The sequence below is a fragment of the Ceratosolen solmsi genome, unplaced genomic scaffold, assembly GCF_000503995.2.
Source record: "Ceratosolen solmsi marchali unplaced genomic scaffold, CerSol_1.0 scaffold14, whole genome shotgun sequence".
NCBI classification, from domain to species: domain Eukaryota; kingdom Metazoa; phylum Arthropoda; class Insecta; order Hymenoptera; family Agaonidae; genus Ceratosolen; species Ceratosolen solmsi.
The window spans coordinates 3,079,809-3,101,028 of NW_011948420.1; the positions used below are offsets into that span (position 1 = coordinate 3,079,809).

Genomic DNA, 21,220 nt, shown 5'->3' on the forward strand with positions numbered 1-21,220 from the left:
TCCTGCTGATCAAAGTACCAACGAGAATACTTTTCCGTGCAGTTACCCTCTGATCGTGGCAGCGAGCATGAGTCTGTTTAACGTAAGTTAAATTTGACTATGCATTGTTAGTATGAAATGACCGCACTCAATAAGCCAATTAGAAATTAAAAATCTCAACCATTTAGTTCTACTGTTTTTATTAAATGCACTACTTATATGACTACTATTTCATAAAGCAGTTATTTAATAACTCATATTACGATTATTGTTATTTAACGAGGTTATTAGAATATTATTGCACATTTAGTGTTTTAATATATAGTTAATTTACAACGAAAACTAAATTTTTATTTCTATTATCGCAAGCTTTTAAAATAATGCGAATTATTACATAAATATTGAGAATTTATCAAAGATCAAAGCATGCTTACAAATGTTCAACGAAATATTTTTATATTTATTCTACATTTTAAAAATTGAAAGTATCTCAATTTAAAATATCTTAAAATACATTGATACATATTGCGGTTCAAATTAAATTTTTTTATGTTATGGTACACAACCTTTACTAAAATCAAATTGAACAATTTACTCTATTCGAATATATAAATTTTACTAACATTTAAAAAGTGTAATTACTTCATACTATTAAATCGTAAAATTAGAATAAATTCTAGTAAACCAATCAACAGTTTTTTAATTAATTTCTTTCAATTAATTTTTATAGCCAAATATGATTTCGTTTCTTATAATCGTATTTTAATTCAAATGAATGAATAAATTCCTATACGCTGGCGAAAAATTTAATAAAACATTTATGAAAGTAGACATTAAATAGTCCAGCACCCTTGTGTATAGAATAAGTGAAATATAATGTTTCAACTAAGCCGTATGCATTTACCAAGAACCACGGTATCAAAAGCTCTAATCATTCGAAAATTCGATTTTGTGTACCTTTGGTTTGGCAGCGTTTTTTGCACGCAGCCTTAGTACGGAACTTATTACCGTTGCCTTTACAACCGCCAAAAATGAATTTTTTACATTCATCATGATTAACATCGTAATACCAGCGTAGCAAAGAGCCAGGACAAGGTCCTGGCTCTTTTTCCAGGGCGCAAACGTCTTGCATTACTGAAAATTTATTGCTTCTAATTTCTAACAATTGATATTCATAGTAGATATTCATCGATATCTTCAAAAATATAAATTATATATTGGAAATACTTAAGATATTAACACAAATTTAATAATTAATGATCCTACGAATTTATTATATAAAACAAGTATTTGCTTTTGTATATGAATTTTTATAAAATATAAAATAATATTTAAAATTATTTATTTGGAAATGTCGGGAAAAGAACTATTAATGATTAATTTCATGCTATTTGACATTTTATTTAAAAATTTTAGTTTTATTTATTTGTGTATCGGTATCATGCTTTTTATCATTTAAATTTAAATTAATAAGTTAGTGTTGATATTTTTTTCTAATTGTAATTTTAAGATTTAACGTGATTATTCAAACGAAAAAAAAATATTTTCAATTGCGTAAAATTAGTCTCTATTGTTTTTAAACTCATAAATATCAATGCATCATAATGATGATACATATTACTAATGCAAGTAAATTAAATTAGTTATATACTTCATATGAGGATTAAAAATTTTGTTTTAGCTTACCTCTGCTACGACCAGGTTGCAAACACTGTTGGCGACACGCCAATTCTGAAGGATAATTGTTATGGTTACCTTTGCAACCGCCATATCTGAATACTTCGCAATTCTGGTTATCTTTGTTGAAGTACCACCTTGTGAAATTTCCTCCGCAAGGACCAGATTCTTTAGTTTGAGAACAAGGATCTGTAAAATTTACCAAAAAATATGAAGCAGTGTAACTGCAGCGTAATGATAAGCATGTAAAATTCATTTTGTGCTTAAAAATAAATTTCGTACGATCGCTTAAAAAAGAAGAAGAAAGTAAAGTATTATAATATTCACTTTATTATCTTCGATAGAATTTCAATAACACGGTATATAATGTTGCCATTATGAAAATATTAATTAATTATAAAACTGTTGTAATTAATAAATTGAAATCAACATATGACGATGTAGAATTATATTTAGTTATTGAACGACGAGTTATTATTTCAATTTTTAAAATAGAACTATATTAGTTTGTAATAATACAAAATCATTTTACTATTGAGATATGATAAAAATCTTAATTCGTTATAAAATTTTGCATAATATTACATAAAGACTCGTTTATTGCACATAAATAATTATCAACATATAGCTTGGTATAATATAAAAAAAGAAAGTAAAGTAAGTTGAGCAGAAAGATTAATAATCTGCATTACGTTAAAACGGAATGACTCTGACGTTGACTAATATTTGCAAAGATTAAATTTAAGTTATTATTTTTTTATTATAAATATAATATAATATAATTATAAATATTATAAATATAAATATAATATAAAAAAATATAGTATAAATTAAAAAAATTTTACAATGAAAATAAAAATAGTAGTACATTGTTTACTAGTGAAAAACTATATATAACAAGCTTTTAATTTAAATAGATAAAATAACACAATAAGTGTAACAACGATAAAAATTATAATAATTGATTTACCAGCATCGTCAGGTTCTGCACAACGTTGTTCGCATTCTTCACGAGTTTTGAATTTATTGCCATTTCCGAGGCAGCCGGAATGAATGAACTGTCCACATTGTGTTCTTTCAGCGTCATAATACCACATTGGATAATATCCTTCGCATGGTCCGAATATTTTCGGCAGGAAGCACACATCTGAAAGACATAGATGGAAAATAATATTAAATGACTAAAGACATTGTGAATTTTTATTTATATCTAAGCTAACTAGCATTGACAAAATAATTAGCGTGCTTGCTTTGTAGTTAGCTTAAAGAAAAAAAAGAAAAAGGAAAAAAAAACAGATGAACTTTATTGGGCATATATTGTTCCTGATAAGTACAATATCGAACAATGTTAGCAAGTCCATAAAATAATGAAAAAGAGTACACATATAATGCTATTCACCTTTGCCAGCGGGCTCGACGCAAACAGCTTTACATTCTTCTTGAGTTTTGAATCGATTGTCGTTACCCTCGCAACCGCCGTACCAGAATTTCGAACAACCGCCATATTCGGTGTCGTAGTACCACTTAACGGTGAAATCGCGACAAGGGCCTCGAGCTCGTGGTAAGGCGCAGGCCGCCCCAGGGATCGAAGGCACTTTTAGACAACCCTCGAAGTTCTTCCCCTGTGCCTCCTCGATTCCGTCGGGGCAACAGCCATACTTAGAAGCGTCACAACTGCAGCCGGCAAAGTTTGGACCTTTAGCTGGAGTTCTGCCGTCCGAGCAGCATTTGAACTCCGTATTCTCGCAACCGCAACCTTCAGCCATCACAATAAAAAAAATTTATAATAACTCCGTTATTTCTCATAGATGTATTGAGTATTTTCTGATTAATTTCAGTACAGTCAGCAGAAGCATTTTTACTGTTTATTGTATTGATAATTTTCAACGAAATTAATGTTAATTATGAACAAAGTTTATACTTTTACAAAGATCAACATTTTTTTCAAAATTTTCTTTATAATGGCAATGAAAGTTTTTGTAATTCATTTTCGTAATTGCAAATCAACATAGTATGTTGCGATATTAGTATTTTTTTACAAATTTAAATTTTTTTATATTTATATGAAAATTTTGGATTTTTTATAAAATTCAAAATACTAATAGTTTTTATTTATTATAAGTGTGTAGATATTTGTGAAAATGTTATGAAATCTTTATGAACGTTAATATTAAATTCTACATCTTTTTAGATTCATTTAATTCAGATTAATTATGAAAGTAAGAGAATTAAAAATGAATCGTTAATCAATTGAATTTTAATGATTCTAATATTTTAAAATATTTATATATTATAGGTGCTATCTTTATGCTTTATTACTTTGAAAAATTAAGTCACTTTACGATTCTTTTAGTAATATTTAAACTTTGTTTTTTATTTTATTTTTAAATACAGAGAATTACAGTTTGTATTAATTAGTGTTATTTTTATTGAAGATCGAGTAGATTCATGTAGATATTGAATCATTACAATATCATTAGATATTAAAAATAAACTATTAAAGAATTATATTATTAGAATTTCAATTTTTACATTAAAATCATTAAAATTATACTCATTAAAATTTGCAATGACATTATCTAATAAAAATATATTACTAAGTAGACATATTTATTACTAATATTTAAAACTTGAATCATAATTCACACATCACATTATAAACATTCAATAGATAGCAACAATTTTTCTGAAAATACGAAGAGAGTATATGTGCCAATTATTTGATCTGAATAAGTAATACGGTTGTAACGAGCGCTAAACAAAATTTATATTAGTCACCTACACGTATCTGATAATTTTGCGTATTTCTGATTGCTTTGTGGAACCTCACTTTAAGGAATATATTTCGAATAAGACCATTATGTAGGAAATGTATAGATTACACCATGAGAGTAAGATCAAGGAAGGGAAAAAAAGGTAGAGAGGCTTTGTTGAACATTGATTATTGCACTCTTACTCGGCATGTGTGCCTATAAAGAACACGTATACGATCTCTAAGTAGAGGGAAAGAATAGCTAGAGTAAAAACTTTAATAAAACTCGAAAACTTTTTAGATAAAACATTACCATTGATAGAAATGCATAAACTTTAGGGTTCATGCCACTTATTGTCAAGTTACTTCTATTTCTATACTTTAGTCTATATTTTTTAGATTACATTACTAGTTTTTGCGTAAAATCTTTTTCATTGTTCTTTTAGAAAGCCACGTTATTCTGACTAATCTTTTCTATCCATTTAGAATACTAGTCGGTCTCATTAAGATAATGCATTTCAGAATAATAAAAGTCCACTACTACCCAAGCAATTGCTTATTGCTGACCGTTAGACTTCAAATTTTAATTAGAAGATTAACGTGTAATTTATTCATTTTCATCTATTTCAATAAAGGGACAATTGTATTAAAATATTTTCAAATAACTATTCAATTCAGTTAAAAATTACTATTGAATTTGTTTAGAAATGATTTTGTAAAATTACCTTGGCCATGAGAACCTTTTGCAATAGAGATTCCATCGGAACAACATCCAAATTGATAAGTGTAGCACGGACAACCTTCGTAATTTGGTCCAGAAGCAGGTGTAAATCTATTGGGACAGCAACCATGTGTTGTATATTGACAGCCGCACCCCTCGTTGTTGGGACCTCGAGCAGCGGTCCTATTATCAGGACAACATCTGAATTTCGAATACTGGCATCCACAGCCTTCGAAATTAAGTCCGCGCGCAGGTAAAATATTATCAGGACAGCATTGGAATCGACTCGATAGACAGCAGCCTTCGGAGTTATAACCATGAGCCGGAGTTCTTCGGTCTTCGCAACATCCATAGGTGGTATTATCACACGCCATATGACATCCGCCATAATTTTGATCGAGCGCTAATAGCATATTAAACATAAATATTTATATTATGCATTTGATTAAACATGACTAATATATCTTCTTTAATTTTTATAGCAATTATAAATTCTTAACGCAAACAATATGATTTTTGTAAAAATATGTGGTCTGAATTGTGTCTATCAATATAAAATTATACTTGTCAATGTATAATCCCTCTTCTACATATATTTCTAATATACATTTAAAAATTAAATTATTTCATAATTATGTAAATTTGTTAAATACACGAGTTACACATATTTTGAAAATAATTTATGAATAATTTATATTTAATTACCCGCGGTGATATTATCTGGGCAACATCCAAAGTACGATGCAGTACAGTTTTTCGTGTTAATAATATCGCAACCTTCGAAATTTGTTCCATTTGCAGGTTTTTGACCATCGGGACAGCATCCATATTTAGAGTCAGCACAATCACCAGACATAACTGTCGTTGTTTCAATTGAAGTTTCTGTAATCTCGATTTCTTCTTCGCATCCTTTGTGAATTGAAATTTGATTATGAAATGGATTCAAAATTATTGTTCATTATTTTTATTTTCTATTTTAATATCATTTATAGCTTGTAATTTAAAAAATCACCTTTTTCATTAGGACCTGTAGCTGACTTAATACCATCTGGACAACATCCAAATTCAGTATTATTGCAACAGCCAAGATTATCTTGACCAATTGCCGCTGTTTCTTTATCAGGGCAGCAACCAAATCTAAAAATTTCATTACACGTATGTTGATAAATATTGAATCATTCATTATATTCTTTTACTAATCTATGTTTAAAAAGATTTTTAATTTGTTTCTTACTCTGTTTCGTTACATGGTTTTTTGCATCCTTCAAAGTCATTGCCTTCGGCTGGTGTAATACCATCTTTACAGCAACCAAATAGAGTCTCATTACAATGTTGATCCGGACAATCTTCATTTTTAGGACCCTTAGCTGGTGAAACATCATCTGGGCAACAACCATATTTAGTTTCCTTACAAGTATGTGGAGTCGGGCAACCTTTGCCAAATGGTCCTTCTGCTTTCGTAACGCCATCAAAGCAGCAACCGAATTCTGAAGTCTTGCATGTTTTTTTCTTTTTGAGTTTACATTTACGAATCTTATGTTCATTTGTAATTGCTTTTTCAACTGAACTAACAGAAGTAAACAAATCTGTAACTAATATAGCAAAAATACATTACAATTTATTACAATTTTTACTTTTAATTATACTAATATTACAATAAAACTTTTCAAAAACTTACTATGCGATTCTTCAGTTACTTCGAATTCATCAGTGGACGAAGAAATTTCGGTTTCAGTTGACTCATCTGTATTGCTGATTGTACTATAATAACTGGTTGACTCGGTCGTTTCAGATTCACTTGAAATTCCTGATTCAGTTGTTTCTTTGACAGTTGATTCTGCCGTTATTCCACTTTCAGTTCCTTCAGTAGATTCTGCTGAATCCATCTCGGTACTACTCATGTCAAAAGAACTACTTTCCGAAGAATCTGTAACTTCTGTAATATCAGTTTCTGAAGTACTTCTAACTGAAGTTTCATTTTCTGTCGAACTAGAGTCCGTTGAACCAGATTCTGTTAAGCTAGATTCTGTTGAACTAAATTCCGTTGAACTAAATTCTATTGGATTAAATTCAGTTGAACTAAATTCTGTTGAACTAAATTCTGTTGAACTAAATTCTGTTGAACTAAATTCTGTTGAACTAAATTCTGTTGAACTAAATTCTGTTGAACTAAATTCTGTTGAACTAAATTCTGTTGTGTTGAACTAAATTTGAACTAAATTCTGTTGAACTAAATTCTGTTGAACTAAATTCTGTTGAACTAAATTCTGTTGAACTAAATTCTGTTGAACTAAATTCTGTTGAACTAAATTCGGTAGATTCTATTGTTTGAGATTCTTCGCTGTTTACAGTTGAGAACTCGGAAATTTCTTTAACCGCAGATGATTCTGTTCCTCCAGATGTTATACTTTCTTCAAACTCCGTTGTAATTACTTCTGTTGATTGACTATTTTCTGTAGAAATATCCGTAGTTTCACTACCACTTAATTCTGTAGATTCTGAAACATCCGTAGAAACAGTTGATGGTTCTGAATTGAGGTCTGTAGTTGGCGATACATCATCTAAAATAAAATACATATTATACATAATTTTATGTTCATTTGAAACAATTAAATTAATAAAATAAAATAAAAATTAATTAAAAGATGTATGCATGTATGTCTGAATGTATGTGAATATTATTCGTGTTTTTTAGATATATATATGTGCATACACGACTATATGTTTTTATGTATAGTAATGCTTAATAAAAAGTTATGATTGTTTTCAATAAATCTATTACTTACAAGTAGTTTCGAGTGAATCACTAGACGAACTATAATCAGTTGATATACTTTTGTCAGATGTAGCTTCAGTACTTTCGGTATATGAAGTTGGTGTTGAATCAGTTGGTTCTGTACTTGATAAATCTGTTAAGTCTATTAAGGATTCTGTAGAATACATGTTGGATTCAGACGAAGATTCTGAACTTCCAATACTAGCATCTGTACCCTCAGTAGTATAATATGTGCTAGAACTATCTGATGTTTCTTCCGATGATTGCAATGTTACTCGTTCAGTCGATTGTTGAGAAAATTCATTAGAAGATTTTTCTGTAGATTGTTCGCTTGATTGTTCGGTCGATTGTTCAGTCGATTGTTCAGTCGATTGTACAGATGATTGCTCAGTCGATTCTTCAATCGATTGTTCAGACGATTGTTCAGATGATTGTTCTAATGACTGTTCGGTCGATTGTTCTGTAGATTTTTCTGTGGATTGTTCGAAAACTGTAGTTGATCCTATGTCAATCCATGATTCACTAACACCCGAGATTGTTACAGTTTCTTCTGTACTGAAACCTAAAAATGTGCGTATGAAAATTACATTCATAAAATTTAATGTCATTTTAAATACACTATCAGGCAAGGCTTACAAAAAATTGTTAAAACATTAAATATAACAGTTAAATAATTTACATAATTGAATAATATTAATGATTTCATACTCGACTCAGTTGTATCAGATTTGGATATCTCTGTTTTGTCAGTAATTTCACTTGCACCAGATGATTCTGACGTATCGAAATCCGTTGAACCAAATACTGTATTTTCGAAATCATCCGATGTAGTACCGCTTCCTTCTAGCGTGGTTATTATTGGATAGCCAGTATCATCATCGCTGCCAGTAGATCCACTACCATATTCAGTGGAAATAGGAACATCTCCTCGACTTGATGCATCACTGAACATCATATCATAGATAGTGCTACCAGTATTATCGGTACTATCTGACAGTAATGGTGAACTCAACGGCACAGCTTCAGTCATTTCTGATGATTCTTCAGATTCCTATTAAAAGTAATATGATTTTGAAATTTTAAATTCTGATTTAAATATATATTTAACAAATTTTAAGCAAAGTTTTAATTTATATAAGAAATTTTTATAATACATACGTTCGTTTCAAAGCTGGAGCTTACTGTAACAAAGTCTTCTTCATCTTCACACTCTTCTTCTTCTTCTTCCATTAATGCTGTGACTTTTTCAGACTCTACTGGTATTACTTCATCTATGTATGAAAAATGATAAAACTATAAATATAATTAAATAACAAATTATATTAATGAATCAATTCATTATTATCAATTACCTTCTTCGCATGCTTGTGTATTACAATCTTCATTTTCATCCATTATAGTTTCATAATCACATTGAGTGGATGAAACAGTTTTATTGTCTTTCAAACAAATTACCTTACGTATACTTTTTCCACCTCCACATGGTTTTGTACACTAAAATCAAATTATTATAGAATTATTGATAATAATACTTGAATAGTATAAATAATGGCAGAAACCTATTAATATTATTACAATTACTTATTATTGGTGCAAGTAATTTTTCTAAATTTTAATTAATGCATTTTTTGCTATAATTTCGCGTGGTATACTTCACACAGGATATATAGATGAATATTTAATTATAAATGAAATAAAATTGATAAAAATACATTATTTATAACAAATTCAATTTTTTGGTGTATAGCTAATAATGTTATTGATGCAGCTCGGTTACATACCAATGCAGAAAATAAAGGAAAAAAAGCTTAAGTATGTAAAAGTAAGTATGAATCGACTAAAAAAGATATTTTAATGGAAAACAAAAGTAAAAAATTAAAAGGCATTATTTCCAGTTTAGTAATATATATATATATATATATATATATATATATAATGAAATTTTATTCTGCTTTTGAACTGAATAAATCGTTAAGATATTAAGAAAACATGTACAAACACTATATTTTGATAAATCTAAAGATAGGATATCAGTAAGAAAGAGCGAGAGAGAGAGAGAGAGAGAGAGAGAGAGCACGCGCGAGAGAAGAGGTAAAGCAATAGACTGGGAAGAAATATTCAAACTAGAAATAAAGGGAATGAAGGATCGATAAAAGATACGTAAATGGAAGAGTCGATTTCCTTATAACATATAATGGGAGACCAAGTTAAATAAGGATAGTAGTGCAATTATGTTAATAGACATAATTGTGGAAATGTGGTTAACAGACGCTATTGTTCCTTTTTCGCACGGTATTGCGTTCACTAGCTTTTAATATACGGTCCGTATCTCAGACTCTGGCACCAGATGACGTCAGTGGTTATCGTCTACCGTCCATCAGCACATCAATTTGTTGGACGGGCGTAATAACAGTGAATAGCACAAGATATTAGTAACCGCTTCGTTGTTAAGAACATTAAGATACTTAAGAGTATTTATCATATAACAAACTTATTAAAAACACAAGTTTACTTACTTGACTCCATGGCCCCGCAAACCATTCACCTTTACATTCTTCATTCTTAGTTGTACAGTTTCGAGTGGTATTAAACTTTTCTTCTGGGTCACACTTGCTATCTGGAACTTTTTTCATAGTATCTTCGTCTTCGAAAGTTGCGCAAAAAACTTTACGCGTTTGAATTCCCGCGCCACAGTTAGCTGAGCACTAAAACGTTTTAAAGTAATTAATTTCGACTTAATGTTAAATTTTAATTTGTTTCCTACCTTGCTCCATTGTGTTTTGATCCATTGGTACTCGCAATTTTGCGAAGTTTCGCATTCTTTGGTTAATTTCGGCTTTTTATCACTGTCGCACATATCTTCAGGATACACCGTACCATTCTCTGTGGTACATTGTACAGTTCGTGTCTCTTGGGTAAGGCCGCATTTTTCAGTGCACTAAAATAAGAAAATTCATAAATTAGATCACTGTATCGATAATAACAATAAAAGTAAAGTAAAATTGTAATTTTTGCAAAGCTAATAGAAGCGTGTTGAAACTTACTCCGCTCCATGGAGATACGAGCCAGTCAACCCCTTCGCAAGGTCGTATCTGGCAAATTTTTTCTTTTTCAGGGACCTCCCCTTCGCAATTCGAATCATCCAAAACTTCAACTTTTCCTTTGTCATTTTTTCTATAACATGTTACCTTTCGTCTTTGTTTACCCTCGCCACATAAGCTATCACACTGTAAATAACATTGCATGCTAACTATAAGAAACGTAAAAATAGATGTAATCTATCTTAATTATTATACATTTTTTAATTTATAAATTTTGTAGAAAGAGTACGGGCTTGAAATTTATAATTTGAAGGTAGGAGAAGAAATAAAAATTCTAGAGTAACGGTAACTTTACATAGAAAATTCATAGAAATCGTTAAAGTTAGAGATTTTGTTTAGTAGCTATGTATATTGATAATTAATACTTCGCAAATGCATTTAACATCGAAGAATGTTAAATTAGACATTCAAAAGAATTTAGATAAAAGATGCGCGTTACGAGTATGTAAAAAGTAAGTGAAAATTCAAATTATTAAAATTATAAGTAAACACGTCTTATCCTCATTGACAAAAACTCACGTGACACAGCGTAGCAACTATATTTGATATAAAGTTTAACGTAAATTGCAAGTTCCTTACCGGCTTCCACGGTCCCAAATGCCACTGGGGGCATTCGACGTTCTCGTTGCACTGCTGTTTCGTGTTGTTTTTGGGTCCAGCAATATCGAGACACTGCATTTCGTCGACTACCGTCATGGTGCCCCCGGACAGGATCTGCCGGCACTGGATGTCGCGCGTTTGTTCGCCGCCCTGGCCGCATTGCTTGTTGCAGGGCGACCATTCCGAGGCCACCCACTGGGCTGGACAGGGTTCGTTCCCGCAAGCTTGAGTATCCGCGGGCTCGAGCATTGGGTCACAAAGCTTCTCGTCGGCTTCCTCGTTTGTGCGACGTTTCATGCAGCTGACATGCCTCGATTGGTAACCTACTTGGGTAGAAATGTCAGATTTAGTCGATTTGCAAGGTTTTTGTTGCAGTGAATTTCATTTCCGAGACTACGAGGTAGTTATAGAAATACATGCGACGACCAATCACTCGATTAGGACACGCTTCTGTTAGTTAAATTAATTCGAATCTTACAGGCATTTCATAAGATTAAATATTTTCTCAGTTAAATACTGTTTTATATTTAGTTTTAACTTTTATTTCTTATTTATATTCAGTTTTAACGGGTTAAATATAAAAACAAATAACTCAGTTAAGTACTATTTATCATGTATTATATTATATTGTTAACTGTTTTTTTTTTTACTTTTCTTTTACAATCTATTTATTGTCTTTTATTTACTGAATTTTTGCTTAAACAACATGCTGCTAATTATATTTATGATTTACGTTAATGGTTTTGATCTTTTATAATTCTTATTATATTGAGTCTATGAACAGGGCCGCATATAAATATAACGCAGTTAAGACTTGGAGAGGAAATTTTTTGTAGAAACAAGTAGTTCGATCAATCACTAAAATGCAACAATCCCAATTAGACACACAACAAATTTGTTACTAGCGCGCATTATATTAATATAAAAATTAATAAAACAAAAATAAAGTGCTATTTCTTTTAGAGTTTATAAAATTAATTTATAAAAAAAAACAAAAAATGATTGAATATGAATAAAATTTTATTAAAACTTTACTTAATACTAAGAATGTTTAGTCAATTAACGATTAAAGAAAAGTATTCAAATTATCTATATCTAAATAGTGGATGTTATTTAATCGAAAGAATGATTAATTCAACATATTACTTTTACTAAATTGTATAAGTAATGTGACGTTAATTTATTAAATTGAAGTACTATCGATAAGAAGAAATAAATAAAAAAATTAAATCTTACCGCCTCCGCAAGTAGTACTGCAAGATGAAAATTCATCGGCAACCCACGTGTAGCTGTCAGGGTCCGATTGTTGAGAAAACTTTTTTGGAATGCTGTATTGATACTCGACCCCGACATTGTAATCTTGATAGAGAAGCTGCAAAGTAACAAGATAAAGAGCTCTATGTTCACGATCGCTTTTACATTATTTTTTACTTCTGTTAGTATTTTACCTCCTTTCATTCGTAATGTGATGAAATTTGAGTGAAAAGTACACTTTGGAAACTTTAATACTTACGACTATGTAGACTGCTTCTGTGGTTGGACCGAGGGCCGATATCGTGTCAGGAGCTGAAAATCCTTGTGGTTCTCGGTTGTAATGAAAAATTGTCCCGGCAAATCGAAGACTACGTGGAAAATCTATTCTCCAATTGCCGTTCAAGTAGTAGTGACCAGTAGTGTTTCGGATAGCTATCAGTGTTTGATAGTTTTTAAGTATTATTATTTCGCTTTATTCAGAAATTCTTTAGTTAAAGAAACGTTTCAGAAACGTTTAGTTAAATATCAGTTATTAATTATTGTACATATTCAATTACTTGATTCATATGACTTATGGCAAAGTTGTAGCGATGGATTAAATGAGTTTTAAACAACAAAGCTTTGATTGATTATGAAATTTCTTACATGCTTAACCTTATTTATAATTAAAAAATGTCAATATATTACAATATTATTATAAAGAATAGAAATTTCATTTATAATTGTAATTTATAAGCACACTATTTGTATCTTTTGATGATCAGTATATCATAACAGCAATATTTTATACTAATTAAGCGCTCAGACCTTACATATAATGCACATTTTTTTAATCGGTCTTACCAAGATAATTATTGGAGGGTTTGATTTCCTTCACGATGATGTTTGTCGCTCCTTCGGGTATAAGCAGGATGTCGAGGTAGCCTGCAGAGAAAAGTGATTAACAAGACATCGGAATAGCAATTAAATTCGATCGGACTTAACGGACAATTGGGTTTGATACCCGTTTCAGTTCCGACTAGTCCTCAGCCCTTCTGACTCACCAACTTGCAAATCAACCGCGTCGAAGAGGCCCTTGACAGTGTTGCAGTCCGAGCCATCGCCGCCACATTCACGGCAGGCATCTTCCTTGGCATTGCTGCCTAGCATCATGTCGCATCCCACCGGCTGCAAATGTACATTTATGGGGCATTATAAAAATAATTATAATAATCTTTGTTTCGCGGCTATTTATTATTGTTTTCAACATTTTTTTCATATACGTCATTTCATCTTTCCCGTTATTCCTATAAATTTAACTAATCTCTTTTGTTATGCTTGATTCCCATCCTCGCGATATCGCTTTTATTGAATTTTTGTAGGATCGAAATTTTTGAGGCTCAGAATATTTTAGAAATTGAGAAATAAACTAAAGTTTTTCAATGATATTATTATTATTCAATTTTTTTTAAATAACCACGCGATTATAATACTGGGAATATTATTTTTTACTTTTATTTCGTATTGTCAAATTAAAGATTTTGTCGACATATTCATTGACATAAATTTATAGCTTGAAATTGAATTTAAAGAAAATCCCAAATGGGATACATATCTGCTTGTATCATCAGATAAAATAAGAAAATAATGTCGTTTCTCAGTATATATATAAAAAATACTATTACATTTGTCAGAGATAGCTTTTTAATGATGTTGTGTAAACGATAAAACGTTATTTTTTATTTAAACATTTTTACTCACCATACATTTTCCCTCAACACAAACGTCATTTTTCTCGACATTGCATAGAGTACCATCAATTACAATCTCTCTGTGTCTGTAAAAGAATCTTTCACCTCGAGGCATGCAATTAAGCTCACATTTGTTATGTCCACCCGTGTATGGTATCCAGCTGAAAAGAAAAATGTTATCGCTTGATATATTTGTAACTCCCATAAAAAATAGTTAGATATTCTTAAGGCGAACTTAAATTATGTAAATAAATTTTTAATTTTAATAATTAAAGAGGATAGTTTAATTGAGTTTATCAACGTGGACATTTATGAGTAATGTTATTATTGTTAAGATACTTAAAATAAAGTACATTGAGTTATGACTCAATAAAAAAAATATATAAAATACAAGGACTGTGAATTATTATATATATATGAAAAGTACTTACTCGTAATATACTCCTTCAAAGGGTTTGTTGTTGAATTCTGCGCACTGCTCACTTCGAAAATCCTTTTGTTCTCCTGAGCATGGCTAATGCAATAACGAAAATCAATAGTTAGAAAATATTATATTTATTTCCAAGGTTTGTAGTATATAAATTTTTTTCACATATAGTCTATACTTCTGCAATTAAATATGTGGTTGACTTAAATCTAACATATACATGCCTTAGAATATTATTATGAAAAATTTTCAGGATAGAAGTTTAAACTATTAGAAAATTACTAAAATAATATTTTAGAACATGAAAGTACATAGTAATTTAAACTTAAAAAACGTAGTAGATATAATTCAATTAAATCTTCGCAGTTATTTAATATTCTTAAAATATATTTTTCTAAATGCTATTAACATTTAATAATTAAGATTTAATCAAAGATATAAAAAATTGCATTATTATACAAATCTTATACATAAAATAATATTAGAAGATAATTAATCACTCTTAAATGTAATAGTTATATTTCTGGTATCACATATGTAACGTAGGGTGAGTGTCTGGTTTCACATTGCAATTATGATATGAGAACGATCAGAATAGAGACGTGCATATGTTTCGGTAGGTTTACTTACGAGGAGAACATCCGTAATGTAATCGGAAAACGGTTCCGGCCTCGATTCACGTCCGAGTAAAGCCGCAGACATTTATTTAAGACTCGTTTTTACATGCGATTGATAAGTCTTTAAGATTAATTAGTTCCAAATAATTTATTATTCTACTTATTTTTAACAGTATTGTTTAATAGTATTGTAAAACTTAATTTTACTACATACAATTAATTTATATTTAAATTATTTTTTGTAATTACATAATAATATTTAATAGATTATCGTATGTTTTTTTGCAAACAACTTGTAGTTTTCCCTCCCTGTAACTCGACAATAAAACATTTACAGGCATACGCCGACAGAGCCACGAACAGCATATAAGAAAGCGCCATATATCAAATAGAAGGAGGTATTAATACGAACGGTTTTGTTAAATAAATATTAATTTAAAATCTTAAAGTTTCTGAAAGTATTAGGAATTATTGATAATTATGATGAATGCTAATGGAGAATGTTCAAACATTTTTTTAATCCAATACATTTTCCATTTAAAATTAAATTTAACAATAATATTACTTTTCAATTAAACTCTATTCCAAAACCTTATTTTATAGTCTTATAATAAGGTTTTTAAAAAATTCCAAAACTTTTATATTAGAATTTTTCGCTTTTTTATTTCAGCATTATTATGTTGAAATTCAGTTTGATTAGTAATGAAAGATTTTTTTTAAATCAGAAATATCAAGTGATAGATTATTATTAAAGGAATGTTTATAATACAATATTTTTATTCAAAAATACTCATTTAAGACTAATGATTTTATAATAATTACATAAATGCTAATAACAAAAATAAATTTACTAAATGCATTATAATAAATAAATACGTATAAATATAGAATTAACAAATCGAGTTTGTAAACAAGTAAAAAAAATAATCATAGGTATTTTTATTTTATTGTAGATTTATACTTTGTCAATTTGGTCATACATACATGGAGAATTAAAGGACTCACGATGTTTTGTATATATATTGCGAGTAAATGGGAGCACCGTTGCGTCCATAGGGCAAATACCACTGTAGTATCGATAAATTGAACCGCGGTGTTTCGAGTACATAAAAAGAAAGGAAAACAAAAGATGGCTTGGTTGGATTGTGGCGATTCTGTGAGGACCAATGGCTAGCTTACAATATATATAGTATATCTATAGAATTTATGGCCAATGATTTCTTGGTTCATGAAAAAGGAAGATTCGCGCGGTTAGACACAAACAATCTTATGGACACTCGGGTCTATATGTTATAGAGAAGATTTCACGGTTCTGTTTAGTGAAGCGAAGAATTACAGGCGATATGAAGCATGAGGATATATGAAAAGGATATACGTAAAGTCGTTATTTGTAAATGGATCAGGTGGTATTTATGTCAACACTATGTCGAAGAAGCAACAATGATCTCGAAGGTTCCTTTTTTTTACTGTAAATTTTATGAAATAGAAAGGATACGTATATCATAAGATATAAGAATGTAAATTTTGTATTTATATTTAGATTGCCGAAATTATCTTTTATCCGCATGAAAAAAAAACTAATAAATTATTATTCGTTATACATTTGTCATATTATAGTATATAATACATTGGCATATTACATATCTTAATATCATTGCATGATAGAAATGAAGTTAAAATTATATTATAAAATACTATATGAAACTGTATATTTTATATTTAAATTAAAGATGAATTTTTAATAATATATTTGAATTTATACTTTATATTACCTTGGATAGTTGATTCAATTCAATCGCCATTATCTTTTCATGTATTTTAATATATAATTATTATGTAGGTATTATTACTAAATCGTCAAAAAGTTTTATATTATTAAATTTTTAGTTATTATTTTTAAACATATTTATTACTTAATAGTTAATTTATCATAAAGCTTACCGAGTAAATGTAAGTTTAAGTAAGCAACCTTAATATATATGAGTAAATTAGTTTAAAGTAAAATTAAATAACGTAAAGTAAAAAAACTAAAATAAAATACAGTAAAATTAATTACGGTAAAAAGGATCACGATTAAATATTGATTTTGGAGAAGTATATTTTATATATCGAAAGAATATTAAAAAATCTAAATTATTTAAATTTTTAAGTATTATTTTATCGAATGAACTAATTAACAAGTGTATTGATGAAACTTAAGAAAAAAAGGAATGATGAAAAGGTAATTTCTTTACTAAAATATATAAGTAAAAGATTATTAATATTATAGATATTATATATTAATGTGTAATATTACTTTAATTTTTTAATAATATTTAAAACTGTAGTTTATTATATTATTTTCTATTAATTTTTGTTTTGTTAATTTTATTCTAATATTATTATACTTATATTAACATCTTTTCCAAACATACATACAGTAAAGAGTATTTTTGAAATTTGATATCAAATATTATAAAACAGTGCTATAAACTTAAACAAACTGCTTATAAAAATTAATACAAATCTATGCATATGTTTAATAAAGTTCATCTACTTTCTTAATATTTAATAACATAAAAATTTATAGAAGTACAAAGTATTTTTTATGTGTATTGTACATTGGATACTTTTTTATTGATTTTTTGTAGTTATTTTAATTTTTAACTTCCAATCGGAAATGTTAATATGCCTCTAATATCAAAATGCCGATTTAATTTTATATTATTTATAGCGAAGCAGTAAATTATAATCATTTTCTGAAGTGTAACTAAATAAAGAAGTCGTATCTTAACCATTAAATACCAATACCAAAAAAAAAGTAATGCTTTATATCATAACGACAAAGTGCAATAGTATCAATATCAATTCAGTTTTCTGATACATCGTTACAAACCAATAAAAATAAAAATCCATAAATTTCACATGTCTCAGGATATCTTTCAATTTCGGAAATCGAGAATTTCGATGTGTTTTGCGTTTGTCCACCTCTCACGTTCGCAAAAGTCATGTCTTTTGCGAAGCGAGCATCATACCCAACTAAACGGGACGTTGGATTATTGAAAGCAAATAAAAGTAAGAGGAACTGCAGGATATTTCGACATACTCCTAAATTATTAAACATGTTTTAATGGGATAGACGCACCGAATTTATACTGCTTATATGATGTTTGTTAAAGATACAAATTTTACTTAAAGTTCAAGCGCATCGTATGAATTCTTATGGATACTGATCACACTCAACAATTTATTTCTGATTGCCTGGTTTTTTCTTCGTTTGGGATAATTCTATTTTGTGGACTTTTGAGTGCAAAGTCGGTCAATTTCTAAATTAAGTTGCTAGTACAACTGTATACTGGCGCAATGAATCTACAGGTTCGAGCAGCTGTTTTTATCGAAGACAGCCATCGGTAAGCGAAGTGAAATCATTCGTTCTGATGGCGCACGTTGCATGAAAAATGCGAGGGTATAAATTTCGATTCTGAATTCTGTCGAATAAAATATCTACGAGTAATGATATCGTGTTCAGCATATATTGGCTTCGCATTTAAAATGAAATATCTATTTGCTTTTTTAAGTAATTCGATCATTATAAAGAATGTGTTGTATTTACAGGTTTATATAATATTTTTAATTTTAAATATTATTATCTATTAGAATTATACATAGTATAAAAAGTAAATTCAAAGCTCAGAATGTTCTAATTGTAAATGTAGTGAAACAATACTTTTTATTATTAATGCTATCACCTGGTTTATATTTATTTCATGTTTGTGTTAAAATGATGTTGATTGACAAATGTAATACGTAATAATTATAATAATAATTCTTAATTAAGTGTATTTTTATTTCAAATGTGGTTAATAAATTAAAAATGTAACCATGATGTAACAACAGTTTTATTACCTTGATTTAAAGTTAAACAAGAACGTTTTTTCATCGTTAATTTTACTTTTAATACTTTTATAAAGTCTAATATAAATTTCGCATTTCATACGTTATGGAAGAAAATTAATAAATTTTAACATAATATAACTTAAAATAATTATTTTCATTGATATGTATCTGAATTATTCTACATTGTATTTAATTACTTGTCAGTACATAATGGTATGTATTATATTTAATTTATACATCAACCATTTAAATAAGTTTTTTTTTAAATTAAAAAAGGTTTTTAAATAATATAGAACTATTTTGAAGAGGTACGTTTGGTTCAAATAAATGTAGACTCTTATTAAATTGGATACAATTCCATACAATGTATTAGTAATTTCATTATTCATAATCATATAATCATAAAAGCTTAAAGCGATCTCTACGAGTGTAAGGAATACCTCTTGTGTTTGCAAGCCTTTGATAAATTCAACCATACTAGCTATCAATATTATATTGATTATGAACCACCAAATCATTTCTTCGTAAGCCGAATACGAATATTATTTATTTATTCAAAGCAATATTAAGATAAAATCACATTATAATAAGCTCGTCAAATGAATATTTTAGATTTTAATTAAAATTAGAAATGAAAATATAAAATTCATTAATATTTGAAAGTACTGATTTTGTTTTATATATATGTATCAGTAGATTATTTAAATAACAATTTATTTAGTTGTAAAAAATAATTGTATATTATATAAAATATAAAATAAATAATTTTTTTTATTATTTATAAATTAAGAATCCAGGTAATTAAATGAGAAGTAAGTAAGGATGATGAGGAATTTATGAAAATATTGTAAAGCCTTCTAATTGCTTATCTTATTTTATAATACAAAGTTGAGAAATCGTTGATAAATGTTGTTCATTATAATAATATTTCCATTGCAACAAAACTTTAAATCCATAAGAATTTTAATTAAATTTCATTACGAATAGAAATTTAATAATTTATTATTTTAGAAGGAAGAAATATTTTTATTCGCGTTTTGGAAAATATGAAATATTTACTAATTTTATCTTAAAAGCTCCATATTTAAAGGATAATAAAACACATATTATCAATGCCATTTTGTTAATAATATTTAAAATTAATTCTAAAATAAATATAAATATTTTTAGAATTTCATTGTATTTTATAAAGAATTTACGTAAATAGTAATACATTATGTTTAGTTGCGTCGAATGTTTTTATGTAATATATATATTTTGTGTGTGTTTATTGTTATTGAACTAATATAAAATTAACATATTTTACACATTATATATTATGGTAAGGTTAGTTTATATATATATATATATATAAATGAAATTTATAGAATAGTTGAATAAATATCTACGGTTTGTTACAGAACTTATTTTACATCTATTTAAAATAATGGTAAATTACTTTAATTTTTTTTACAGAGAAGTGAAATTTCACTGAAGATCTAAGTTGGGAGTTAAAGCTACGCCACTGACTAATCGATTCAACAATTTTCAGACTTCATATGAATTTGATCTTCGAATTCGTATGTTCCAAAATCATATTTGCTATATATATTGATACATGAAAAAATTATAGTTTTTATATTTTTCTTTGGACGAACCAGTCCGCGGGACGTCGGTGAGTGGTGGGAAGGGCTTGTTGTGCACATTGAAGGGGGGGGGGGGGGGGGGGGC

The 21,220-nt window shown here is 28.6% G+C and overlaps 1 protein-coding gene across 1 annotated transcript in view; it reads right to left on the reverse strand.

Moving 5' to 3' along the window:
• Ppn (proteoglycan-like sulfated glycoprotein papilin) overlaps positions 1–21,220 on the reverse strand; it is a 136,654-nt gene that overhangs the window by 7,005 nt on the left and 108,429 nt on the right. The window contains 25 exon segments of the mRNA XM_011498256.1: positions 3–73; positions 937–1,113; positions 1,666–1,845; positions 2,627–2,803; positions 3,056–3,412; positions 5,134–5,532; positions 5,835–6,038; positions 6,142–6,266; positions 6,364–6,721; positions 6,808–7,305; positions 7,361–7,690; positions 7,916–8,467; positions 8,614–8,956; positions 9,064–9,176; positions 9,258–9,399; positions 10,422–10,610; positions 10,670–10,843; positions 10,950–11,132; positions 11,586–11,929; positions 12,843–12,978; positions 13,120–13,292; positions 13,704–13,784; positions 13,904–14,027; positions 14,601–14,751; positions 15,022–15,104. Coding sequence (XP_011496558.1) covers positions 3–73; positions 937–1,113; positions 1,666–1,845; positions 2,627–2,803; positions 3,056–3,412; positions 5,134–5,532; positions 5,835–6,038; positions 6,142–6,266; positions 6,364–6,721; positions 6,808–7,305; positions 7,361–7,690; positions 7,916–8,467; positions 8,614–8,956; positions 9,064–9,176; positions 9,258–9,399; positions 10,422–10,610; positions 10,670–10,843; positions 10,950–11,132; positions 11,586–11,929; positions 12,843–12,978; positions 13,120–13,292; positions 13,704–13,784; positions 13,904–14,027; positions 14,601–14,751; positions 15,022–15,104 — 5,664 coding nt within the window.